Source organism: Melanotaenia boesemani, chromosome 17, assembly GCF_017639745.1.
Source record: "Melanotaenia boesemani isolate fMelBoe1 chromosome 17, fMelBoe1.pri, whole genome shotgun sequence".
NCBI lineage: Eukaryota > Metazoa > Chordata > Actinopteri > Atheriniformes > Melanotaeniidae > Melanotaenia > Melanotaenia boesemani.
The window spans coordinates 15361981-15389537 of record NC_055698.1 but is presented as its reverse complement, the minus strand read 5'-3'; the positions used below and the strand labels follow the sequence as shown (position 1 = coordinate 15389537).

The window sequence follows — 27557 nt, the reverse complement described above, 5'->3', positions numbered from 1 at the left end:
CATCCACTGATCCCCATCAGAACGTGGCAACAAATGAGACTTGAAAGAAAATGTATCATACACGATACGCTCTGAGTAGTTTTTGTCTTTGATCATGGAAACAGGAAGAGGGAATGAGGGAGACAGGTATGAGGTGCAGACCTTAATAAGTTTGGAATAATAAAAGTACACTTTCTACATTAAATGTGACTTCTGTTTTCATCTACAGACACACATTGTCTCAATGAGAGTATTAAAAGGTTGAATAAACTGAGTGCAGTCATTCCTTGATTTTATATAAATTTTTGGATTACCGGGCACAACATTTTTGAATGACAAGTTTAGAGATTTATTCGTAAAATGCTATTTGTAAGCTGCTTTTTTATTATCAGGACATCCAAATCTAATGGATACATATAATAAAAGCACAATATCACAAAAATAGCAGCATATTTGTAAAATGAAATGTAAGCCAAAGAGTGACCCCTCTGTGACCCTTTCTTTTCCATCATTGTTATGAAACTGATCATCTGGAATGCAGTGATGTCTGAAAATGTTTCTTTACATTAATAGTTAAATAATTGCACAAAATATAACAAATAAAAAATATAAAAAAAAAAAATGAAATTTCCCTTTGGGCTTCATAAAGAATTTTTAATTCATTTTCATCCCATTTCATTTTCATAAAACTGATGGCTTACCACTGATGTAAAAATAAGAAACAAATACAGACATCTCATTTCATCTGGGTCAAATTACAGCTGCAAATATTTAAATCATTTAAATCAGGCAGCATTTGAATTTGCTTGAACTTGTTTTAAATGACTTGAATAGCTTTATATGTTGTACTTTGGATGATGTGCAGCACTTTGTCTAATATCTCTGGTATTGACTTAATGTAAACAAAAACAAATATGAAGTCACTATAAACTAAAGCTAAATCATGAGTACTTGACTGTGACAGTGTTTTACATTAGTATGTTCTAGAAAAATATTTTATTCTAAAGATACTGTTATCAAATTAGAATTTTTTTTCAAATATAATTTGAGCTGATTGTTTTTTACTTATTACTCTTTTGTGATCGGATTATATAACTCCAGTTAGACTAATCCACTGTTACCCAACTCTTCTTATGTATAGCCTATATTTAACTTTCAAAAATATATATTTATGACTACTTAATCCGGGATGTCAACCACAAAAGTGCAGCAGCCTATCCAAAGAAATGTGTGTTGATATTACTCAAGGGGCAACCACCGTCCTTACGTCATCCACACACCAGGTCAGTCTTCACTCCCGCCTGCAGCCTCGGGGTCGCCAGTCTGGCACATTCCCATTGAGGTATTTTTATTCCGTGGGCCACACACTCCCCCTTTTTCACACTGTCCGTTCACATTCCGGAGATGTAACAGAGCGTCCAGCAGACACGCACTGGTTGGTCGTGTGGTGCAGCACGTTGCCATGGTTGCAAGTACCCGTTACCGTAGAGACCCCGGTGCTTTGTATGTAAATTCACCCATGAAATATAATCAAAAATGAAATAATAATGTTGAAACGTTTTACATGTATATATATATATATATATATATATATATATATAGTAAGCACCTTACTTCTAATACGTGTAAAATATACAAGTTTTGTTTTACTCGTGCTACTCAAACACCAAAGCTAAACTTTAATTAAAAAATCTCCTCCACTGGAAGATGTGTGAATGAAGACCAAACAAAATCCTAACAAATACACCGTACAAAACAATCCCACAGTTAACAAAGAGACTGGTCCGGTTAGAAACCTCCTTTCCTCCCCTCCCGGTTGGCGCAATGAACCGTACGCTCCCTCTCATCCCTTCCCGTCATGCAGCGCTGCTGCCTGCTCCTCCGTCGAGCCGCCATGTTGTTGGACTGAAAGCCTGGGGTGTCAGAGAGAAACTGGGGCCGAAATCCGCTACCATCCATCCTCTCCGCCGGTGAGTATCACCTCGTCTGTGGTGGGAATTGTTGAGGATGTAAGTTGTTTAGGCATCGATGCGGATATTGTTGCTTTGTTGGCTTTGTGAAGGGCTAAACGGGAGTATTTTGTGAGGCTGAAGCGGCTGCCTCCCTTTCAGCTGCCTGCCTCCTTCTTCCCGTTGTGTCGGTCTTCCGCTTCAGACAGCTCTCGGGCCTTTGTTAGCATCCGCGTCACCGGGACCTATGAGGCTGCAGACTAGGCAGACAGGTGGAGACACCTGGGTGTTTATTAATGGCAAATTGATTATGTTCGGAGTCTAACGACACTGTTGAAAACCTTGTCTGAAGACCATGTTTGGCCACCGGTTCGAGCGTGTGACAGGAGGCCGTGTTATTGTAGGTAGACACGGGCAATGAACCCTCCATAACATATCAGAGACTGGCGTGAATGGAAGTACATACATGAAAAGGAAACCCCGGTAATTGTTCCGAGCGTTTTCCACTAAGCATCTATATAATATCTTTCGTTTTGTTGTGTCATGTCTGCATGGAGAGGAATGTTGGACTATGTAGAGACACCGAGCGTTATCTCCAGCTAGCTGCAGGTTTCTGCTCGTATTGTCACACCCCTGTCTTTGCCCGGTATGCGGTGGATTGATCCCGGGTATTGAATGATTAACCCTGTTAGACTATGGAACAGACTGCCTGTTTCCGGGTGCTAAGTTAAACCTGTAGCACACCAAGCCGTGTGCGCTTGTATTTGGGGGGAATGACCGTGCTGTGTGGTGGATTTCCGGGTGTTTCTCTGCCTGATTTCATGTAGAAGCATGGGAATGAAGAGCTAGCATTTCCTCGTTGCTTAACGAAGAGTGGGACAGGAAAACAAAGGAAGGGCTACATATGTGAATGATCAGTTGGCAAGCTGGTTTGTTTTTATCTTTTGGAGGTGTTCAGCTGGCTGGTTCATGGTTTTATCTTCGGAGTTGGCATGTTGCACATTGGTTTCAGCAGACTGAGAGAAAGCTGCAAGTGTTTGAAGGTTCATAGTGTCAGGCTCTTGGAGAAGTAATTACTGTATATGGCTCAGTGTTTGCCTTTTTCATGGCCTGTAGGGACACTAATCTGAAAGTGCAAATTTTGAGAGAGATTAGAGCTTGCTAGATAAAGAGGGGTTGTAAAATACAAATTATACCCTTCTTAATGATAAACACCACTGAAGCTGTTGTTACAAATATTGGCCATGACAAACACGTTATCCTTTGTGTTGCTCTTGGAATTTTATTACTACAATAGTTAATAGTCCATCCATCACTCTTTACCCAGGTTAAGTAACAACCCCCACCGACCTTTTTAAAATGAGGACCACAAGTTTGTCTCTATGTCTTGCAAATAAAGTCACTATCTCCTCTGTACACACATACTTAGATAGAATTGTTTTTCTAATTTACGCAATACACGTTGCATACTTTTAAGGCCCAGATAATGTAGACCAATGCTGTGTAAAACAGTTTCCAGTAATTTGTGTTTATTATACTTTCTGGTTATTTTGGAGACTGGAGTTGTTGATTCTGGGTTTTGTTGTATTTCTGTTTGTATTTTTAAAACCAATTAATCAAATAGGTAAATTCTTGTCTTCATCTTCATGAAGGTATGAATTTATTGCAGGACACTTTTATTAACTCACAAGTGTTTACCCTTGTGATAGCACTATATCAGAAATTCTGCTTCAGCAGATAATAATGATCTTTAGCCTTATCCCACCCCAGGGCATGCTTGAGTGTAGTTTCATAACACATTTCGACAGATAGAACGTCCAAAACCATAGAGGGGCGATTTAATTAGTGACCTGAAGCAAATGCACATAACTTTGATGTGTGTGTAAAATTAATTTGTTTATATTGCTCATAGTTCTTGTGTGATTAGCATTTATCTTTTTGGACTTCACACCACTGTGTTTCAACATACAACAAGGTAAAATTTTGTTTACAAGATGTCATGCTGCTGCAGAGTGGTAGCTCTGTTATCTGTCCATGGGTCGGTTTGTAAAGTTAATTTTCAGTGGTCTTGTGCAGATTAAAGTTTAATGGCAAGTTGCATCTTTGATGTACAGGTGTTTGACTTACTGTATGATGTACATTTTCCTGACTTTTCTGACATTTTTCTGAAAATTTAGCACATAATTTGATGATTTTAGGAGAACATTACAAATTTAATGACTGTTCAGTTCTTCTTGATCATATAGTGGTCAAAAGTTTAGACACATTTACCTATTCATTTTTAGAAAGTTTTTTATGGCATTGTTAAAGTTTTTTCTTCATGTTGAGTCTATACTTCCTGATATAAATTCTCAAGAATGGAAAACACTTTTCATCCTTCATGAAGATATTTGTTATTGCTGTCCTCTCATGTTAGCGTATGGCAGGTTTGTAAAATACATTGTGCCATTGTGTGTAGTTTGACATACAGCTTTCCCCCCCTCATTTCGTCTGTATAATAAAACATAGGCTATTTCTTTAATGACAGCAATAAATATAGTCTCCAATGACCTGAGAAAACATGACTTCATTCTCTTTCATGTTGGAGAAATGCATTAAGGTCTACACTATAGTGCCGACTCTGAACCTTGATTGTAAACCATTAGGAACATAAAAACCAATGATTTGCTTTCTTTCACTCGTTCTAAACTGGTTATTGTTAAGGTTGTATAATTTAAATATTTTTTTGTATTGGAGAGTGCATGAGGCTCCACATGATTGTCTGCAAGGCTCTCTGCAGATGACATGTTGTTGACATGCAGAATGAAGTCTACAACACAAACTGAAATAGGACCAAATACATATTTGTTGTGCATGTTCTCTATCTGTACATCTCTATACTTGCTGTTAGCAACTTGTCTGTATACGTATCATGGCTGCCATGCGTTCCTAGCCTTCGTTTGGCTTGCGTTGACGCGATGTAGCGTCTCGTGTGCGTGAGTTGCACTATTGACTTGAACGCTGGGGGTGCTCATTTGAACAAGAGCATGAACATGACAGGTCTGAGGTAAACACAATGGCAGATAGTTTTGAAGACCGTCTCACGGGCCTTGTCCGTAACTACCAGCGTCTGTAAGATTTTTCTTCCCATTGCACAGTGACAAACACTTGTACCTGAACAGTTGGCAACAGATTCAAAGTGTTTTGGGTTTTGATGCCCCAGAAATACAATGTTGACCGTTAGATTGACGTTTTTACTATTTTCAAAGTCCAAGTGCCGTGTACTGCTGGTTGCGGTGACTTCCAGTATTGAGCATTTTGGCCTCGCCGTACTTCCATCGTTTGTAGCAAGTTTATACACGAACGTAGAGGAACATTGACTTGTACGCTTGCGTTCACAGCAAGTATATCCCAGCCATACTAGGGATGCACCAATCCACTTTTTTCACTTCCGATATTGAAATGAGATTTAGTATCGGCCAACACCGATACAGAAAAACAGCACTGAATTACCTAAAAAATTACTTGTCATTGTGTGGTAAAGACTGAGATCTTTCTTTAGTGCAAGGCAACATCAGACTTGACTTAAGTTTCTTTCCTAATTTTAAAAACAAGCAGATATAAATGTACTGAATTACTTATTTAACAACTGTGCACCAGTGCAGCAATCTTAAATCAACTTTAACAATCTTAAATAAGCTTCACAAGCTTATGCACATTGACACTGATACCCAATCTATGATATTTTTCAATATTGATACCGAAACCAATATCGGATCGGCGCATCCCTACCCCATACATGGTTTAATCAGCCAAGGAGAGACGGCGCACAGCTTGAGTTGGCAGTAGTTGAGCTATCTTGAGAAGAAATGAGAGGGACTGGCGACCATGAGTTCAAAGTTGCCAATCAGGAAAAATTATTTGTTGTTGTTGTTTGTGTGACTAGTAAAAACCCACACTCTAGCATGCCGCTGGCACAAAGAGCCATATTGTGGATTTTGTGACTGCAGCTGAGAGCGTCTTCATATTTTTACCGTAGCAACATGTGCACTCTGCTTCAGACTTGCTCCTTAGATTAATGTGCAACACATTTAGAAGATTTTGACTAATCTTCCCACTACGTAAGGCAGGGGTTTGGACACTAATCTCTGTCTGAAGTTCCTCAGTAAAGGCTCTTGTAGCTAAAAGTGTGTTTTTTAGTTGGTGTTTGCTGTAATCCAAGCTTCTCTGTTCTGTTTTGGCTGCTGGTCTTGCTCATGGCATGACCTCCTTCACCGCTGTATAAAAGATGACTGAGTGCAGTCTGCACTGCTCAGCTGGTGATGCAGTGTTTCCCATGTTTGATTCTATTTGTGGCAAAGATGATGGGATTGGGTGGGTGGAGGGTAGGGTAGGGTTGTCACAATACTAAAATTTCAAACTCGATACTGATACTAAGGATGGTGCTCCATACTTGGTACTATTTTCAGTACTATAAAGGGGGAAATTTTCAGAACACCACAACAATAACAGAATCCAAACAACACAACAGAAATGTTAATGAATATAAGAAAAGACACTAACAGTATAAAATAAATACATTATTTTAAAGCTCCATTAGTTACTGCAGAATATTCATATGGTCTGAACAGTGTTGTCAGACTGTTTGCTCACCGTGCTGCAAAAAATGCAAAACTTACTAGTTTACTTATTTACGAAAGTGCCCTTTTCTTCATAATATTTGAGACCAAGTAAATACAACAGGCTAGTTAGGATTTTTAACTTTTTTAACTAGATCAATTAAAAACATTTTTAAAAATGAGTTTTTAAGTGTTTTTGTCTACATTAAAAGGCATTAATAGCTGACTGTAAGCAAGGGTGTGATCAGCCAGTAGCAGCTTCGTGCAATTAATTTTCAGGCTGGTTATGGACCAAAAGAAAACGTCTGAGCTGGGCTCCTGCTCCTGCACGAGTACGAGCCTCTTTTTATGTGGACGGGGGAGGGGCCTCCGGTAGGACCTATGACTTAAGAAGAGTAAACTTGACGTTTTCACGTCAGTCTTAAAGTCTTTAATAACACGAGAAAAAGTTGCCAAATTTTGTTTCTATTTCTTTTTTTTAAGTCACTAAAGAGATCTAAAAATTTGCAGATTATAGCGACAAGTTGCTAAGTTGGCAACACGGTAAACAATGGGTCCTCTAGGGAGAAACTGTAGGTGCAGGGCTGCCCGCTGCAGTGCCTGTTTAAAATATAGAGGCGGATGGTCCTTTTCTTGAACCAGCACACACCAGAGTGGCATTTAAGTATTGACATCTATGCTAATTATTGCTAACTAGATACTAAATTTTAGGATCGAATGGCATCTAAGAATCTAATTCCTTTTTTTTTTAACACAGTGGGGAGTTGGTTCATTTGTCACATGCACATGGTAGAAGACAATCTTTTATTTTCTTAAACAACTTAATGAGATGGTACCATATAATAAGTGCTGCTTTGCAAATATTTGTATGGCCAGAAAGTTTGACAAATTAAAAACATGGTCAGTATATTTAGCTGTGTCTCTAACAAGTCTCGTATAGCAGATGGATTCTTTCTTCACTGTCTTGGACTGCAGCTGGCTACAGTTAGTCCTCATTCTCTTCTGTGGTTGCTGTGAGCTTCATCTAGTATCACATGAACCCGTTTTCTAGCTGCTGTAGGTTCTGTTTACAGTGGTCATCCAGGTTATAGCAAATCTTGTGAATAGCAGAGGGAGAAATGGTCAAGTGAAGTCCAAGATTATGGGGTTGGTGCTAAGGACAGGCAGCTGAATTACATCAAGGCTCATGCAACTTTCTGCAGAATAAACCACATGCTTTAATGGTTTTCCACAAAGAATGAGATAAGATCAGAGTCTGATTTGATCTGGCTGTTGCAATATTAGAGCCCTGCAAACTGTTACAGATTTTATAAGTCATTGCTGATTTTTCAATTTGTTTTTTTTGTTTTGGTGTGACACTGGTGCTAAATTACAGCATCCAGTCAATGTAACTGTCTTAAACAGCACCTTTTAATGAATAGATATCATGTTAAACTTGGCAAAGATCATCAAAAATTTGTTTGTTCATTGTGTTGAACATTATGCTTTTGTCTGCATGTGTGTCTCTTTGTACAGGCTGTGGTGGAATGAGCAGTGTGTGTGTGTTGAAGAGGAAAGCAGTGCTCTGGCAGGATTCATTCAGCCCCCACCATAGAAGTACATCTCCCAGCATGCCTGTGGTGCTGAGCAGCGGAGGACATGCCCCCCAAACTGGACAGACCCATCAGGCCACACCCCCCAGCCAGCAGGTATATCCATCACTCTGACACCACCTTTCACTGTCATTCATAAATGGGTGTATGTAAAGGAGAACAACTGAAAACAAAGAGACTTTACTAGCTTAGATTATTTATGTTTCCTGTAAGTAAATACTAATTAGACACTGAGGAGATGAGACGAGGCTGGCATGGATCAGCCACTGCGGGCCCTTCAATCCAGTTGCATCATGGTTTGGCATGTCACAGGATTGATAAAGTAGTCCAACATGGGCTCACAGAAGAAACCTGGAAGCAACATATATGGTCAGTAAGGGAGACATCCATTCACTCAGTTTTGTTAGCCATTTCGCAACCTTTGTAATAATTTTAATAAGTGAACTATTTCACCACAATAACCTCCCTAGTTAAGCGCATTTTTACCTCACAAGAAAGCTTCATGTCATCATGCAAAGGTTTTCCTATGCAGCAAAAAACATATATAAATTATATATAGCTGTACATGTAATGTTTTCTATAATTCCACAGTAGAAGGGTGAGAATTATTATTATTATTTAACCTGTAAGTGTGTAAAAGCATTCATTCTGAGCTTTCATGTTTGCATTTCATTTGGAAGAGTTCTTCAACTAAATTATTGCAGTCATATCTTCTGGCCTTGGGCCTTTTTTGGCTATCTGATAAGTAAATAATAAGTTAAAATCAGCCTAGCTCATAGAGCTAACATTACTGTATGATAAATGCAGCTAAAGCTGTGAGACACTAAATCATTTGATTCTAGTTTGGAAGCATGAAGTAATTCACATTACAGATTTACGTCGATAAGTTCCAGTTTGGTCTCATATCTTAGTTACTTTTCCTCCTCCAGGCTTTTCCTGTCAGCAAATGACTAAGCCCACCTGTTTCCAGTATGTGTTTAGGGTAGATTTTCTGATGGTAGCTTCATGTGGGGAAATTACTTTTACTGAAAATGAGTAGTGAGGAAGTCACCTAAGGTGTTGTTTGGGGGGTGGGGGTTTCTTCCTATTTGAATGTATTTGAGTTTCAGTTGAGAGCATGTAGTCCTAAAAGTCTTGTGGTGTTCGGTGATATCTAATGCCATGACGTAAAAAAAAAAAATTGTTAGGATGTGGTTTTAGTGCATCTATACATGTTGACCTACGAATTTAGTTCCTCAGTTATAGAGGTAGATATGTTGAGTAATTAATGTATGTGTTCTGTTATGAAATATATAATGTTTAAATAAAAATATTTTTTTGTTAAGCCTATTCTAGACGATCTTTCTAGAAAACAATTGCTTCAGTTTATTGTGTTGTCAGTATTTGCCTTCACCATCCCCCTTATAGAGTTATACACATTTTTTTTTAGTTTATTGCTCCTAAAGTCTGTGCCTAAATCTGATCATAAGCTACTCAGTAAAACACTGATAAATAATTTAAAGCCTGTTCATGGTGGCAGTTCTCCAGTTCTTTTTGTCAGAGATTTGCCTGCCACTGTTGAGATAATTTTAGAGCGATGTACATGTACTTTCTTGTCTCATTTAAGGGTGTGGCGGGTGCAGGACGTTCCCAGGATGATGCCATGGTAGACTACTTCTTCCAGCGGCAGCATGGCGAACAGCCCGGCAAACATCGCTGGCCCACTGGGGACAACATCCATGATTGTCAGGTAGGTAATGATGATGTACAAATAGCAACGTATAACTGACATAACTGGCATTTCAGTGACCTAATTCTCTGGCTTCAGAACAAACGTTGGCGTACATAGTGAGTAATTAGCAAAAACAAACATCTTTTATAGATTCAGTTTCACGCTGAGGGCAAAGTGCAGATTTTGATAGCTGATTTTAACAATCTGTTGAGTCATTAACGTAGTTTTGGCTGAAGTAATGTTTTAGGAGAATAATTTATTAAGGTAATTACTAATTAACTCAAGTAATTAAAGTTTATATATTTGGCCAGTTTGAGTGGTACAAATTGGCATCCTTTTCTGACTGAGTGGGTTGAATATGTGCAGGTGAGGTCCATGGACGAGCTGAACCATGACTTCCAGGCTCTGGCTTTGGAGGGACGTGCCATGGGAGAGGTGAGCCACGAGTTTTGGTTCAGGATCCTATAGATCATGATGCATACAGTTTTAACATCTTAACTGATCATAAGCATTAAGTGTGTGGTTTCATACACTTCAGTTGTAAACACTTAACATTAAAAGGACTGTGATGTATTTTACAGTGTTTATATTGTTGGTTTGCCTTTATCAGAACATAATGGATAAAGCAAAGATGGTCAAACTTGAATAACAGGAAACACATTGTATGCTTCAGCCTAAAGTCACGTTGAGTTGGCGTTGTTTTGCCTGAATGAAGAGCTTTGAAAGCCGAGAGATTGAGCAGAGCTGCTTTTTCATTTGAGCTGGTTGGACTGGCTGTTGGTGTTGTAAATCAGATTCTTTTCCAGATGGTTTCATCCATCAGAACTGTTTGCCTTCAAGCAAACAATGTCAATTCCTTTTCTGAATGCTGGTTGAAAGCCGGTTTCAAATTAAACAAGGCTTCAGTGGAGTGTTTGTCACATTCAAGCCTTTTTTTCTGCGAACGACAGGCATGGTCCTAAAACATTTCTATACGTTTTTCTCTTTTCTCACACACATAAAAGATGGTAACAATATACACAATAATAATATACAAAATTGTTTGTTATGTTGGGCTATGGCCTATAATTAGTTTTAGCTTGTTCGTGGTGCTGATGAATGTTTTATTTGGCTTTATTTGCTGCTGTTGATTGTAATATCAAGAAGAAGAAGAATTATATTAACAAGCTACAGAAACTTCCTACAAAAGTTGTTTTTCCTAGAAATGAAAGATGTTTAGAGTTTCAGATTGAGTTTGTTTCTGTTGCCTGAAGATTCATCTCACATAAGTTTTCACAAAGAATGTCTTTATGTGGTGGAGGAAGAAAAACTGCTAAGTGTAATAGAAAGTGAGGCTAGATACAAAGATAAACAAGTAAACTCCTGATAAGATTCCAGAGTCCAAGAACTGGAAAATCTATTCCGTTATTGGCATTTTAAATTTAAAACACGCATTTACACGCCTAGCTTTCATTGGGGTTGTTTATTAAAAATTACTTGTGCAAGTCAAAGTGCTTACAGTACTTGCTTTTTTTCCACATTAGGAATGTTTTCCAACATCTTGTTTTTCCTTTCGTCCTGTGTTTCTATAGCAACTCCTAACTGGTAAGAAGTTCTGGGAGACGGATGACTCTGGGAAAGATGGACCAAAGGGGATCTTTCTGGACCAGTGGCGGGACAGTGCATGGGGTGCCTCAGGTATTTTTTTTTAAACAATTTGGGTTATGCTTTTTTATAAGGTGCCATACAGCTCATTGAATTGAATGCAGGAGCTTTCTAATATATTTCTCTTCTCCTCCTTCCTACAAGCACATGTAGAAACTACCACTGTCTGTTAGTGTAGGGAAAAAATATTTAGGTTCCTGTCTGAATCAAACGCTGGTGTCAAAGTGAAATCTCTCCCATGATCTCCCAGGTGCTGATTTCTTGCTTCAAATAAGCAGTGTGGTTATTTCTGTAGAAATGGCAAAAATATTCCTGATTTAATTTTTATTTTCATTTTCCCAGAGCAGTGCACTACATCAGAAAGGGATATGCATGAGCTCATTTGAGTTTCTCAGACTAGTTTTAATATGAAATTTAGCATCCTTATGAGACCCATTGTCCCCACTAGAAGGTTTCCTCTAGAACAGGTTTATACTGTGTTCTTCTATCAAAAAACTAAACAGTCAGATCTTATTTTTCTGATTTCCATGATGGCATGTCATAGCTGCTCTTTGTCCTGATCAGTGTTGTTTTCGTCAACGATGACGAATTTATTTAGTTGACGAAACTTTTTTCATGACTATAACAAGACAGTGACGAGCTAAAAATGGCTCTCTGATGACGAAAACATGACGAGACGTTTGTGAGATTTCGTTGACGAGATGAGACAAGACGAAAATGTTAAAGGGCTGATTGTCCGACGTTAAAAATGCAGGACATTTCTGCCTATTGCAAGCGCAATCTGTCAGTCAGCAGTGCTGCTGCACCTTGGCCACGCCCACCACCAGACGTGCAGCGCACACAGACAAGCAGTTTATTCTTTCCCATTGTCCTCTTCTGACTGTGGTCCTTCTCCAGGGCCGAAGTAGCATTCGGTTAACTCCCTACGCTCCTCTCTACACTTGTTAACGGGGTGAAACACAAGGACAGAAACGCAGCGGTTGCGCTGAGAAACGGCTTTATTACAAGACCTCTTTCATACTTTTTGCACCACTTCTCCGCTCTCTTCACTCCTGATGCACGTTTCCCTCCACGTGCATGTTCACTCACATCCACACACGTACTGAGCTGGCTGAACCACACACACAGCAGTTAGACGCATCCAATAACACAAAGATGAATCATGACGGCAGCGTCGACAAAGGGGTTTGGTGGAAGCGACAAAACGATATATGGACATATTTGAACTATAATCCATCATAATTTCACTGGCAGACCAGGTCAAGTTAAGCATGTGTTCCTCATCCATTGCTCATATTTTGGGCATGTGTATGTTCAGGGTGTAGTAATGCACTTTAGAAAATTCTCAGAAATAAAGCCACAGTTACCAAAGTAAGGATGTTGTTGCTCTTTGCTTTTTAGGAGTAAGTGATTGCTGTTGGCTGGGAAACCTTCTAAAACAAACAAGTCTAAAACAATTAGCTCACAACAACAAGTTCACGTGTTGCTATATGTTGAACTTATAGATCTGCTATTTTCTTGTGTGACATTTTTGTATGATGAAGTAGGGGATCAGTTCATGAAAAAATGTGAAATATAGAAATAAAAGGTTTCTGCCCAACAGCAGTTAAGTATAGCACGGCAGCATTGCATCCCTGTTGATGGGTAAAGGATCTGGTTATTATGTAAAAGCATTAAGGTTAACTTGTTTTATTAATTGCAATACTTGTTATAACCTGTCAACCTTAATTCCACTATTTAATACGTATTATTGACCTAAATTAATTAGTTAAAACTAATACTTTATTTGACGAAAACTAGACTAAAACTATCAAACTTAGACATGACTAAAACGTGACTAAAACTAATAAACATTTTCGTCATGACGACTAAAACTGAGATGCCTGCCAAAACAACACTGGTCCTGATGCCACACAAACAGACATGTGCATGCACACACATTTTTTTTTTTTTTAAATCACAGCATTTAGGCAATTTATGGCAAATGAAGTTTGGAAATGCATCACGACTTCACAGCTGGGTGTAGCTAACCGCTAACCCCGTAACAGACTAATTATGATTACTCTGTTTGGTTCCATCCTGTCACAACTTTATTATTTATCTGTAGTTACTAATATGTCCGGTTCCTGTCGTGACAGATCACTCAGTGTCTCAGCCAATCATGGTGTCCCGTCGGCCAGGCCAAGGTTTCCATGGTGGAGGTGAAGTGGGGGTGGGCTCAGTGATGTCACCGCGATCTGAAAGTGGGGGGTTAGGAGTCAGCATGGTGGAATATGTTCTGTCCTCCTCGCCAGCAGACAAACTAGATTCCTGCCTTCGAAAAGGACCATATGTAAGTCAGCGTTTTTCCTTACTTTTCTTTTTCTTTTTCTTACTGCCTATCATTGTCATCAATCTTATCACTTGTTTACTTTGTTTTTTGCATATTTGTTGTCTGATACTGTTAATTCTGACTTTTTGTAAACCTTTTTGAAAGAAGAAGAAAAACATTAGTTTTGGTCTGGTTGTATTTTTGTGTTTTCTCAGGGACAGAGGGATGGAGAGGTAGAAGAAGAAAAGAGGGAAAAGCCAAAGACAGCATTTGAGGGAGAGAAGCTAAAGGAGTTAACAGAAGGTGAATCTGATGTCATCAGTGATGTCATCAACCCTAATGGACTGCCTGTACAGAATGGCCTCGATGTTGACGTCAAGGAGTTTGGGTAGGACAGAGTGTGACACCTCATTAGAAAATTTGTTGTTATTCAAACACTCTTCGGATTTAAATTGAACCTCTGCGTCTCTCTCATCCCTGCAGTCGTCCCCCAGGCAACATGCCCGCCCCTGGCCCTGAGGGTGACCTGCTGGGAGGTCCTGGGGGAGTAGGGGCTGAAGGCTTGACACCCCTAGGGGGTGGAGGAGGTCCCAAACCTCCTGAGGACTTCTCTGGTGTGGAGCAAGGTGGTGTTACTATGGACCCCATGGAGTCGGTGATGGAGCCACTTCAGTTTGATTACAACTCTCAGATGCCCATGGACTCTGCGCCCACTGTGGGCTTATTTGATTACACTAACCAGCAGCAGGTAGGGGCTGGAAGCAGAGAAAGCAGCCTTTATTAATTTGTCATTAGCTCTCTTTAGAGGCTCAGTTCAAGTATGATTCACCTCCCCTCATGCTGTTTACAGCTGTTTCAGAGAAACAATGCCCTGGCCGTGCAGCAGTTAACAGCAGCCCAGCAACAGCAGTACGCATTGGCAGCCGCACAGCAGCCTCACATTGGTAAGACTCTGCGCATGTGTGTAAATGTATATCAAATAACTAATGTGTGTGAAATATCTACTTATAAGAACAGCTTAATTTAAGTTGGATCTACTATTGGTTTGTAAGTCAGAGGGTCAGAAAGCCTCTGGATCCTTTTGACCGTTCTCTCTCTAATCTTTCTTTTTAAAACTGTCACAATGCCTTGTGCCCTGTGTGCTGGTTTTGAACATTACTTTATCACAGTGTCCCTCCTGTGCTAAACGACAGCCATCTTTTCTTTTAGTGTGCCTGTTCAGAAGAGCAGATCTTATATTCATAGATGCCCTAACCTTAATCTAATAGTGTCCAATAAGTGCCATCAAAACATCATTCACAGAAATTTAACATATAACTTGAGGGGCACCCTTGTTAGAGTGCAATTGTCTGCCAAGAGCTTTTCACTCACTGTCTTTTAACCCTTTCAGACCTGAAGCACCTTTCAAGCATAGGGAGTGGAATACACAAATATTCTTTTAGATCTATTTTGAATTATACGTTCATACCAAAATATGTTGGTTTGTTCATCTACCCAAGCTCCACCTCTCCACCAAGATGCATAAAGTTTGGCTTGGTAACTTTTGCACAGTCTTGCTGATAAATGTCTGTGAAAAACAGATCTGCTGAGGAGTTTCTTTTCTCCAACCACAGCATTTAAAAATATGCTGATTCCGATTCAGTTTTTTTGGTCTAGCATGGTCTGAGTTACCTAGTGTTAGGCGATGGGCACGTTAGGGCAAAAGGAGCAGTGGACAAAGTGTTGCACCCCTCTTGCCTAGTTCTTACCGTACAGCAACATTATGATGGTTTAGGTCTCAGTTTAAGAGGTTTCCATCTGTCTTTTTTTAAATGGTATTTGCATATTCCAAATGACATTTCCAGAATTCATCAGGTTTAAATTACGAAAGAGTGGCTCAGGGAGCATGGGACATCATTTTCACACATGGATTAGGCATCAGTCTAGACCTTAACCCCGCTGGGCTCTGCTGGAGAGGATTTTTTTTGCATATCTGCCTCTCCCATTATCAATACAAGATCATTTATATAACTGGGTGGAAATGAAAATTGTTAAATTGCATAAGCTAACTGAAACTATGCCACAGTGAACACATGTTGAAATGAAAGCTAAAGGAAGTCCAGCAAACTAATAGTGTGGGCCTCTTTTTTTTTTTCTGTGGTCAGAGTAATGCCAAATAATTCCAAAACTCTCCATAGGATTACAATGAAATGGTAATTAGTAAATGTGCTGTTAATAAGTTTATTCTAAGTCAAGTAATGCCTACAGTCCCAAACTGATTTACAACTGGTTAATGACTACAAACATGGAGATATTTTATAAGTAATCAAAGTCTAATTAAGGATTTTCTGAGTATTTTTTTCCATTTTAAAAGGATTTTCTTTTAATTAACTTGATGCATGATGTAAATATGACTTAACTCTGGTCATCCTTTTTGCGCCATGTGTTTACTAGGACTGGCCCCAGCATTTGTGCCCAATCCTTACATAATCAGTGCTGCACCACCAGGAACAGACCCCTACGCTGCAGGACTTGCAGCAGCAGCTACACTTGGTAAGACATACATGTTTGACACCTACCTAACCCTTTCTGCTTTTAATCTCCACAAGTACAAACACAGTGACCTTACACCTTACATGTTTATCTGTTTGCTTCTAGGCCCAGCAGTGATGCCTCCCCAGTACTATGGTGTGACACCCTGGGGGGTCTATCCAGCCAACCTATTCCAGCAGCAGGCTGCTGCAGCCAACAGTTCGGCCAATCAACAGGCAGCAAGCCAGGGCCAGCAGAACCAACAGCAGGTAAGATGGTTAACCTCCCCAAAACTGCCACTGTTGAAGATGTTTCTATCAGTTCTTGTATGCCAGTATAAATCTGCATGCAGGTTTTGTTTCTCTTAAAAAAGGTGAATAGAAAAATCTCTGTAGCTATAAACTATAAGCCAATCAATAATTTTATTAGGTACCATTCTGCTTTGTGGTGTATATGCATTTTCTTTAAACATTAACTACAGGCGATGCACTTGATAGAAACCACCGGTACTGCATGTCTACGCTACAAAACAGCTTCTTTGCTTAGAGTGAGATTTGCTGTTTTTGAAGCATGGTTTAATTCAGTGAATATGGCACTTTAAACTTCTTTCTCCTTCTTTGTGAAGGTGATGCGTGCTGGAGGAAACCAGCGCCCTTTGACCCCCAGCCAGGGTCAGCAGGGTCAGCAGAATGACCAGCTGGTTGCAGCAGCTGCAGTGAACTCGGCCCTCGCTTTTGGTCAGGGATTGGCAGCAGGTGTCCCTGGTGAGTACCATAATTTGCAAATATTTTTTATGGCTTTGGAAATAGTCCTATATACATTTGTTTTTACAGCACTTTAGTACACATATCTTAGTTATTAATAGTAAGATAAGGTAGTTTTAAGTACTCTTATCTACAAGAACAAATGTGAATGTATAATTTCTCTTTTGCTTTTTTAGGGTACCCAGTCTTGGCGCCTGCAGCCTATTATGATCAGACAGGGGCCCTGGTGGTCAACACTGGAGCCAGGAGTGGCCCTGTCCGCCTTATGGCCCCGGCCTCTGTCATCATATCTCCCTCTGCAGCACAAGCAGGTAACACAGTAATTCAATTTAAGCATATGATTAAAACCCAAACTGTAGACTGCAGTACACTGAAGAGGGTTTTAAAGACTGAACTACAGATTACATGTTGTGACTTTTAACAAGATGTTGTAAATGTTTTATCCAACCTGAACTTGCAATTAAGAGATTATGAGACTACGATTTAAGTCCATGGTTAGATTTGTACCCATGAGTGTTTTCATCACTTTATTGAAAAATGAATGCGTAACACATAAAAAAAAAACAACTTTAATGCCCTAGAAACACAAATATGATTTGATGGAACAATCAATATAATCTTTGTAAATACTAGGGAATCACTAAGTTGTTTTACTCCTCTAGTTGCAGCAGCAGCAGCCTCTGCAGGTGGTGCCAACGGTGGTTTGGGCGGAGGGGCTAATGGTCCATTCCGTGCCATGACATCCCAGCAGCCTCAGCAGCAGGGTGGCCCTGGCGGTGCTCTGGGAGGAAGTTCTTTCTATGGATCCTCCTCCCTGAGCTCCTCCTCCCAGAGCTCCTCACTCTTCTCCCAAGGCTCTGCCCAGCCTGGACCAGGGTCTGCTTCTTTGGGCTTCAGCCAGCCTTCCTCGTCCTCCCTTGGAGCCACACTTGGAGCCACCCTGGGAGGTTTTGGTACTGCAGGTAAAAATGAATCTTTTATGCATTTTTTTTTAGGTTAATAAAAATGACCAGGAATAAAATATTGCTGTTAATAGTCAATAAAAAAATAATCTGCCTAATGTTTCAGTTTCCCCAATACCATGGTTCATATTCATGTCATTGTCTCCCTCTAGTGGCTAACGCGAGTGGTGGCAATGGTTCCAGGCGGGACTCCCTGACAGGAAACAGTGAATTGTACAAGCGCACCCCCATTGGCCATGGAGGCTTTTATAATGGCACCTTGGGCTTCAGTCCATCTCCTGGCCCTGTGGGCATGCCCCTACCTAACCAGGGGCCCTCCCATTCCCTCACACCCCCACCTTCCCTGTCTAATCACAGCTCCTCATCCAACCTCAATTTAGGTAAGTGTCTTAAATTTTTGGTCATTGATTTACTCAGGTCTTGAGGGTGTGTTATGCCTCATCAGTGCATGTAAAAATGCATTTTGATTTGTGGTGAACACAAATGTTAACTCATCTATATGTAGATGCTCATTTTGTAGTCTTGTATCCCAAATATGTTCTCTGTTTGGTATGTAATGTTTAAACATGTGTCATATTGTACTAATTTAAACAGCAGTAAAGGCCATCTTGTGAAGGGAGTAAACTGTTCTTGTTATAAAAAAAACAAAAAAAACTACAGTCTACAGATGTCGTTGATTATTTATATTCTGTACATGTGTACGGTTTGACTCATTCCCCAACATTAACTAAACCCTAACACTAATATTTAGCTCCCACTAAGACCAGATGTTTTAGGAAGACATGTCCTATTATGTTTATACATGAATGTACTTGTATAAACACAAGTTGCACTCAGTGTCAACATGTTTGCTGCTTTTACTGTGCGTAGAGAATGCATTAAACTTGCAGAACAGCTTTGACAAAGATCCTTTTTTTTTTCTTTTTTTTTTACAAAAAGCTATATAAAGGCTCACTATGATAGATGATAGTTTTTGGTGTTTAGTGAATAGGGATGTTGGAAATGCATCTTATAGGTGTTCATCATTTGTTCTGTACTTCTGTTACAGGGCTCAATTGTCATTTTTATGGTACAAAAAAATAACCCTGTAGTATCATAGATTTTAAAGAGATATTAAGCGGTGCAAGAAGTGATTGCTGCAGCTTTATTTGGTGTTCATATTCAAAGTAAAAAAAGTTATGTTGCAGAAAAACATTTATCCCTGTAGTTCCATGTTTTATGATTGTCTAATAGGAAAGAAAATGTATTTTATCTAGTTTTCTACGATAGAAATATCAATGAATTTTGTTGTAAATTTTTAGCTTTGTGAATAGATTGTAGTTTTCTTGAGTCATACCTGACAAATCTTTATTCTGTGTGATCCCACAGGAGGCCTGACCAATGGCAGTGGTCGTTTCATCTCTGCAGCTCCAGGTGCCGAGGCCAAGTACCGCAGCACCGCCAGCTCAGGCTCCTCCCTCTTCTCACCCAGCAGCCAGCTGTTCCCGTCGTCACGGCTACGCTATGGCATGTCGGACGTGATGCCTTCAGGCCGGAGCCGTCTGCTGGAGGACTTCAGAAACAACCGCTACCCCAATCTGCAGCTTAGAGACATTGCAGGTCACATCATGGAGTTCAGCCAAGACCAGCACGGCAGCAGGTACACACGAATGAATTACCAGAACTATACTACTGCTCTGTGTCAGCTGAATAGCAATGTTTGCCCATCCAGTTTCAGCTGCTGAAGGCCCTTAAAAGCTATTACGATATCACAGGCTTGCTGGGTATTATGCAGTGCAGTAAACTCACTAAATGCATGAAAAGAAAAACAACAGCTTCAGGCAAAAATTTGTCAAAGTAATCATAAAAGATAAGCAATACATTTTCAGGAATTACCTCAAGCTAGAAGCCAAATTAGACAATTTCTATTGATTTATCTTTTATCAAACCCACTTTTTTCCTGTTTACTTTCTCTTAACACTAACTTGTGATCTATCATGTTAACTTGAATCTTCTATCTGAGCCACATTGCACTAATTTAGTGGGGAAAAAATGTAAATAGCTTTACTTTAATCTCTAGTTAAACATGTGGTAAGTCTAGCTGTGAACTATTGGCCCAATCACCAAATCTCATAATCAGGTTCCTCTTGTGAGTATAAACTGTAATAGGGCTGCTTGATAATGAAAATAAATCATAATTTAAGTTTCCTTGTCCTGTCATGATGACGGTACAATACCCTCTCTCCCTTCTCCTCTTCAGCTGACCAAAGTGAAGTAGTATGCTAGTGTCGAACTGCTGCTTCAAAACTAATCAAAATCAAAGCGAAAATGATTTTTATTAAATGGTCTTCCATGTTGTAGCCAAAAAATAAAGAAGCGGGAAGTAATTTGTTTTCTTCGGTAAACGTAAATGCGTCACGTCAAACCGTAGATATAAAGTGGAATTGAATAAAGCTGATTAAACGTTTTTTCCATGTACACCTCAATTCAGAATTACTATTTCTATGTAAACGCAAAAGAGAATACTTTAATTCAGAATTATTTAATTCTAAATAATTAATTCCAAATTAAAAACCTAACTGTGGCCAGTCGTTTCTGTCTGGAATGGATTGAAAGCTGTGCTCTGTCAGTGGCTTTGGGCAGTGATATAACACTGTTCAGGTTGATGGTTTAGACCAAAAGAAAAGGTGCTTTTTTATGATAAACAGATGATGGGAACATTTAGGACTTGCTAATGTTTGCTGGTGACCCTAAAAGATTACTGTTTACATATCCACCACTGACAAAAAAAAAAAAAAAATACTTAAGCTCTGAGTATTTCAGGTTTGTGCTCAGTTTGTGCCGTCATTGACACTGAGTGAGTCTATGAACATAAATGGGTAGTCTTTCAGACACGACCTCTTTTAGCAAACAGTTTGGGTGGTGGTATTTTTTTACTCTTTGCATGTTAACTATTTTTAATGCATTATCAGAGGCAATGATGTTACTGTCTCGGCTCTGTTCTGTGATACATTTCAGAGATGTGCTAAGTTGGCAGCAGGGGTCCCTGGAGACCACTCTGGGGTTCTGGTTTCAGGGTCTGTTGGGTTGAAGCCGGCTATGCCTGTGATGCAAACTTTTTCGCTGAAATGATCTATTTATACACTAAGATGTCCAGTCCACACATTCCAGACATTCTCTTCCTTCACTCCTTTTTATCTTCACCTGGCATCCATCACTTCACCTCACAGACTGCTTGGTTCCTCCAGCTCCCTCTCTGTACTTTCTCCAGTCTGAAATTCATCTCCTTTTGTCTGGGTGTTCCCTCCGGTTAAAGATGGAGAAGTTGTTTCTGTCTCAGTTTATTGCTGTACTTGTTTGTTTGTCCTCAATGTCATCCAGACTTTATAAATCCCCTCTAGGTATTAAGTGGTTTTCAGAAGAATACTCTCTACTTTCTCTTGAGGCTTTCTCTCGTTGTCAAAGCAAATGAAAATGAAATTTTGTAGAACAAAACAAGTAAACCTGTGGTGAATACTTATCCTCTTTGACTTTTAAAGGTTTATCCAGTTAAAATTAGAGCGAGCAAGTTCAGCAGAGCGCCAGCTTGTCTTCAGTGAGATCCTGCAGGCGGCCTACCAGCTCATGGTGGATGTGTTTGGAAACTATGTTATCCAGAAGTTCTTCGAGGTGTGTATGAGAAATTGATGCTATGTATGATTTGAAATGCCGAGATTTAAACTTGTGAAAATCTGCAATGCCTTAGACCTAAACCTGTTTTTCTGACACTCTTTTTATGTTCTCTGGATGTTATGCATGCATGGTATTAAGTTAAATGGATTAAAGGGGTAACAGGATTGTTTTCTTTATGTGTGTGTTTAGTTTGGCAGCCTGGACCAGAAACTAGCTCTAGCTGAGAGGATCCGAGGTCATGTGCTGTCGTTGGCTCTGCAGATGTATGGCTGCAGGGTCATTCAGAAAGCTCTGGAGTTCATCCCCTCGGATCAGCAGGTCATTGTAAGTACAGTTGTACCCGTTTGACCGGGAGCTTGTAAACAATCAAAACACACTGTGTCTTTGCACTCAAGTGACCTTAATTAAACTTTTCATTACCTGGTGTGGTTTAGAGCTTTGTTTTTTCTGAAGGAGGGAAAAAAAAAAAGCTTAGTATTTTAGTGTCCCAATTTCAAAGAATATTTATTATCCCTGCACTCACGATTCAGTTGTAAAGGTGAGAGCGTTCCTCATAGATCAAAAAATGCTATTAATACATCAGAATGCTGCATACATAAAGAGGCTTGCACTGAGAACATTTTTCATTTTCAGTGCGAGGTTTATGTTCGAACTGCTTTGTGTAACAGCAGGCTTCTTGCATGCTCTTTATCATCAGCAATGAATGAGGCTAATGATACCACAGTTTATATGCAAATGTTTAACTACAGGTAGCACGACAATTCTACGTGGATATCAACAGGAAATAATTTACTTAAATTCACTTGTAGAAACAGTTGGTGTGTTGGTGTAAAAGAGAAAGTTATCCATCTCTTCTTAATGGACCCCAATAGATTTTCCAATAGGGCATCTGTTAAAAGCCAGAGTTGTTTGTTGGGCAGTGAGCCACTGTGAAAAAGAGTTTGCAAAATGTCTTCAGGCAATATTTGATTCCACACACGCAATTACACATCCCTTTCTCCCTCTGCTGTCCTTCCCCTTCCTCCACCTCGTCCCTGCAGAGTGAGATGGTTCGTGAGCTGGACGGCCATGTGCTGAAATGTGTGAAAGACCAGAACGGTAACCACGTTGTGCAGAAGTGTATCGAATGTGTCCAGCCTCATGCATTGCACTTCATCATTGAAGCCTTTAAGGGACAGGTGAGTCCCTTCTGTGCTCACACACAAACTATTTTCTCGTTCAATCACTGAAGCCTGCCAGTGCCTGGCTGACACACACACACAAACACACACATACAGTTACTGCCATAAGGCAGCAAGCAAATTGTCACTGCTGAGGTACATAGACACATACAGTCCTTTGCAGGGGCAGGTTATGTTGCCTTAGTAACAGAAACCTCAGCCCAGTGGCAACAGCCATCTTCTACCTAAAAGCTAAATGTTATATTAACATAAAGTGTTCTTTTTTGCGGTCATGCATGTGCCATTTGTTAAGCCAGTATGAAAGGTTTTAGTTGTGGCACATCACTCAGGATGCTTCGATAGTAAATCTTACTCGTGAGCTTTTCACTTCTCGTTCATTTGCATGTTATGTAACTGCATATTTCCTACTGGGTGGCTCAGATTTGCGTAGCTGGAAGTAGATCAGGAATTTTTCACCTTCCCTGAAGCGGAAGGTTTGGTCCATGAAGGTGTGTCCATAATAATTTTGCTACTCTGCGTCAGGGTTTTTCTCTGCACCTAAGTGAAAAGGTTTTGAGGGGGAAAAAGTACGTTGTCATGTTCACTTGATTCACCTTGGCTTGGTGTGTGTTTCTCAAGGGAATTTCTAACATTGAATAATTCCATGCGTCTCAGGTCTTTGCCCTCTCCACTCACCCATATGGCTGCCGAGTCATCCAGCGCATTCTCGAACACTGCCTTCCTGAACAGACTCTGCCTATATTAGAGGAGCTCCATCAACACACAGAGCAGCTTGTGCAGGTAATCAACCACACAAATAATCACTGTGTGTCTTTGGCCACTTTTTATATTTTTCAGGATGACAACTCATGTTGGTTTAAATAATCTCCTCTCTGAGCCTCCAGATTTTGGAGATTGGCAGGGTTTGGTGTGACGTCAGAGGCACCAGCTGTCCCCTTCAAGTTTTATTTAATGTGTCTCTGTGGTTTGTTTTATTTAGGACCAGTATGGGAACTATGTGATCCAGCATGTTTTGGAGCATGGGCGAGCTGAGGATAAGAGTAAAATAGTGGCTGAGATAAGAGGCAATGTACTGGGACTCAGCCAGCACAAGTTTGCCAGGTAAATTCCACTGGAAGACACCCACACATCTTTACAGGTTTCATGTTTGTTTCTGAGCAAGGTTTTTACTTTCATGTCTCTTTAACTGCAGCCACACCTTTTTAACATGGTATAGAGCATGCAGGATCTTATTTAGCCCTGCTGAGTCTTGTTACTTACTTTGTAAACACATTTTTCAAAGCTCAATGACCAAAATCGCCATTTTGCTTCTTCCTCCAGCAATGTGGTGGAGAAATGTGTGACCCACGCATCTCGGGCAGAACGTGCAGTGCTGATAGATGAAGTGTGCAGCCTGACTGAGGGCCCCCACAGTGCCTTATACACAATGATGAAGGACCAGTATGCCAACTACGTGGTGCAAAAGATGATCGACGTGGCCGAGCCTACACAGCGCAAAATCGTAATGCATAAGGTTGGTGAAGAATGACTGTCACTAAATGTATCTAATCTAAATGTTGGGCTAGTGGAAGAGATTCTGAACTTCATGCTTAGCGTTGACTGGAATTACTAATGGGCCACAGCCATACTATATGACATAACTGTCATACAGTTGTACTTAATGGGCCTTGACAAAATGCAGCATCTCATGGAAAGATTCAGACGTGCAGACTGTTGGCTGGTATCTATGTGAATGATGGGCTGGAAACCGTTGTTAGACTCTTAACAAGCCAATATAAGGTAATAACTGATCCCCAAATCACACATTTAATACAAAGATGTTTTTGTGATTAATATTTCAATAAACAAAATGATTTTCCTAAATGAACAAGGGGAAGTTGAATGAATTATTTCTAGATTTAGAAACTTGTTAACCTTAAACACTTATCAGAATTGTTACTGATAATTGTTTTTTGTTAACAAGTGCTCAAGCTCTTTACTTATTTTAAGGGGTTAAAACAGAGGTAGGCAAGTTTGGTCCTAGAGAGCTGCAGTCCTGTAGGGTTTAGATGTTTCCCTATTGCAACACACCTGATTAAAATGACCAAACATGCCTACCCCTGAGTTAACAAATCTTAATTTCCCTCCTCTTCCATTGATTATACCCTATCCAAAGTTATCTAAGGTCTGCATTGTTAGAACTGCAAGTCTGACAATCTAAAGAGGCTGAAAGCTCATCTGTGAAAGAATGCAAGAGCATATTATACAGATGAATTCCCAGTAAAGCTGCTTTTATGCCCTTTTTCTCACGTCTGTTTCTTTTGTCAGACAGCTAAATCCATCAGAAAGTGATTTGAAAAGCAGCCTAAAAGACTATGTGTCACTGCATGGTCAAGTAAATCATTTCCAGTCTGTTGTGTTGCATTAATAAAATTCAGCCTTTTTAGAACCACAGCATCAGCTGAAAAATCACCATTCAGATAACAAAGACGGCGTCTGTAAAGTTACATGCACAGCTTGGTTTGGCTCTGCTGTGCATGTAACTACATTGAGTGCTTTCCTGCAGTCTCCACAGAAATGAGGGACAATACCACAAAGAACATTTTAACTACCATAAAGAGCCAACGTAACTACTGTTTGTGTGTCCTCAGATCCGGCCTCACATTTCCACCCTGAGGAAGTACACATATGGGAAACACATCCTGGCCAAGCTAGAGAAGTACTACATGAAGAATGGTGTTGACCTGGGTCCTCTTTGTGGCCCTCCTAATGGCATCATGTAAACTGACCCCACTCCAACCCTGCCCATCCTGAAATTATGTCGACAACCTGAAGAGAGCCTCTCCACCACCCTTCAGGGTCACCTTCCTCATGCTGTTGTGTCTGCCAGCCCCACCCAACTGACCCTGTCAGACCTTTGAGAAAATATCATGCACACCCTCCTAATTCCCCATCCACTGAGGATGCAGAGTACCCCTCGTGCCACTGTTTCCATGACAACCCTTTGGAAGGAGCCTGTTGCTACAGGCAGCCTTAGTTTTTTTTTTTTTTTTTTTTTTTTGTCTTTGTTACCCCTCCCCCACCCAAGCCCAGGCCTGCTGAACTGGGGGAAGGAGTTTAGGGAGTGGAGGGAGAGGTGAGACCTGATCCACCCATCGCTTCACTCCCCTCTGGATTCGTTTCCCTTTCATCTCTTCTTTATGTTGTTTCTGATGAACTTTCATTTTTTGCTACTGCTGCGCACACAATCCTGGCGTCCCTTCCTCTCTCTCTTCCCCCCATCCCTTGCTATGTACCACTTTGAGATGGAACGACTATTTAATTTGTCTCAAGTCACAGAATCATAGACAAATACACACACCATCAGCTAACCAGCAGACAGATCATTTAGCATGGGAGATTTGTTTTCTGGTCTTGCTTCTATAAATATAACGTGTATACTTGGTGTAGACCTTTGCATATATATATATAAATATATATATAAAACTTTGTAGTTTTTCTGGTTTTTGATGTTGAATCTGTATCTATAATGTATCCTAGTAGTGACCACATACTTCTGACTGTATAATTGTACATTTGTAAACCCTTGTAATGTAAAAGTGCTTTACCACCCTTTTTGGTATGAGAGAAAAAAGAAAAACTCACTGGGTTAAAAAAAAAAAAAAAAAAAAAAAAAAAATAATAAAAAAAAAACCTGTGCATTTCAGTGTATATTCTCACCTCTTTGGTTGTGACATATGAGTTGTTGTATATTGTAAATTGTAATATCAAATTTTTGTTTTGAGAAGCCCTTTCTATACAGCGTAGTACTTGTACAAAGATTTGCCACGCTTGGTTTTATCTTTATCATGTCACTGCTTAACTTAAGACTTCATCTTCCCACTGACTCCCAATTGGACACGTTTGGTTAAACTTGGTGGTGTCATGCTTATGTTTTGTTTTTGTTTTTGTTTTTTTAAGATCTTTTTATAGGAATGCTTTACCCCAAGAAATATTTGTGTATGGGTACGCTGGCTGGGCGGGAGAAATAGCTTTTACTCATTCAAACCCCAACCCCCCTCCAGATCCCTAAATTACTCATGACTGTTTTCATGGGTAAACCCATGGATTGTACAGAGGAGATTCTTTCTTGTGTTTTTTGGAATTTCTCTAGTGCTGTAAGTGCTGTATCATACTGTCAATGTCCATTTGGGTAAAAGAGAGGCGGCCCGCCCCAGCGCGGTGTACATTTGGAGCAGCCTTGTGTATATTTACTACGAGCACACCTGTAACCATATGTGTATAGTTAACAGAACCTGTGTATGCTTATTGCCTGGGCAACTATTTTTTGTAACTCCAGTTGTAGATTGTCTCTAAACAATTGTGTGATCTTTATTTTGAAACCAAACTGAACAAAAAAAAAAAAACTTTGAAAATTTTACAGTCTCATGTGTGCCTTATTGCACAGAAGTTTGATGTTTTGGGTTTTTTTTTTCTTCTTTTTTTTTTTGTCGTCTAGAAGAAAGTGTCCAATACAGACATCTAAAGACAGCAGCGATGTTGACTCAGCTACACATGAGTCAGAGAGGGGACCTGGAGCTTTCTCCATATATTTGGTTGATTAATGAGGCTTGAAACTTTAATATGGCCCTCACTGACAAGCAGCAACCCTAAATGAGTGCACCCGCTAAACAATCATCTAACTCATGTACCCTATTTAAGCCTATTATGTTGACTGTGGTGTCG

The 27557-nt window shown here is 39.9% G+C and overlaps 1 protein-coding gene across 2 annotated transcripts; it reads left to right on the top strand.

The window, feature by feature from the left end:
• The first annotated feature begins 1841 nt into the window (after positions 1–1841).
• On the top strand, positions 1842–27250 carry pum1 (pumilio RNA-binding family member 1). 2 transcript variants are annotated; one of them, XM_042011320.1, is made up of 23 exons: positions 1842–1949; positions 8042–8214; positions 9725–9847; positions 10196–10264; positions 11404–11506; positions 13612–13805; positions 14000–14172; positions 14268–14532; positions 14635–14728; positions 16218–16316; positions 16422–16564; positions 16921–17059; positions 17236–17370; positions 17722–18021; positions 18174–18401; positions 19390–19660; positions 21540–21669; positions 21862–21996; positions 22713–22850; positions 23508–23633; positions 23833–23954; positions 24174–24366; positions 25484–27250. In XM_042011320.1, the coding sequence occupies exons 2-23, from the start codon at positions 8053–8055 to the stop codon at positions 25613–25615; spliced, it is 3474 nt and encodes a 1157-aa protein (XP_041867254.1). In that variant the 5' UTR covers positions 1842–1949; positions 8042–8052; the 3' UTR covers positions 25616–27250. The 2 variants fall into 2 exon arrangements, with proteins under 2 accessions (XP_041867254.1, XP_041867253.1); XM_042011319.1 differs by having other exon boundaries at positions 1843–1949; positions 11401–11506.
• Positions 27251–27557: the final 307 nt, after the last annotated feature.

Excerpts from the sequence above, each read along its gene's own strand:
- pum1 (XM_042011319.1), top strand. The coding sequence starts at position 8,053 with ATGAGCAGTGTGTGTGTGTTGAAGAGGAAAGCAGTGCTCTGGCAGGAT. Across the intron at positions 19,661-21,539 it reads CAAGACCAGCACGGCAGCAG|GTTTATCCAGTTAAAATTAG; the intron begins GTACACACGAAT and ends TGACTTTTAAAG. Across the intron at positions 24,367-25,483 it reads GCAAAATCGTAATGCATAAG|ATCCGGCCTCACATTTCCAC; the intron begins GTTGGTGAAGAA and ends GTGTGTCCTCAG.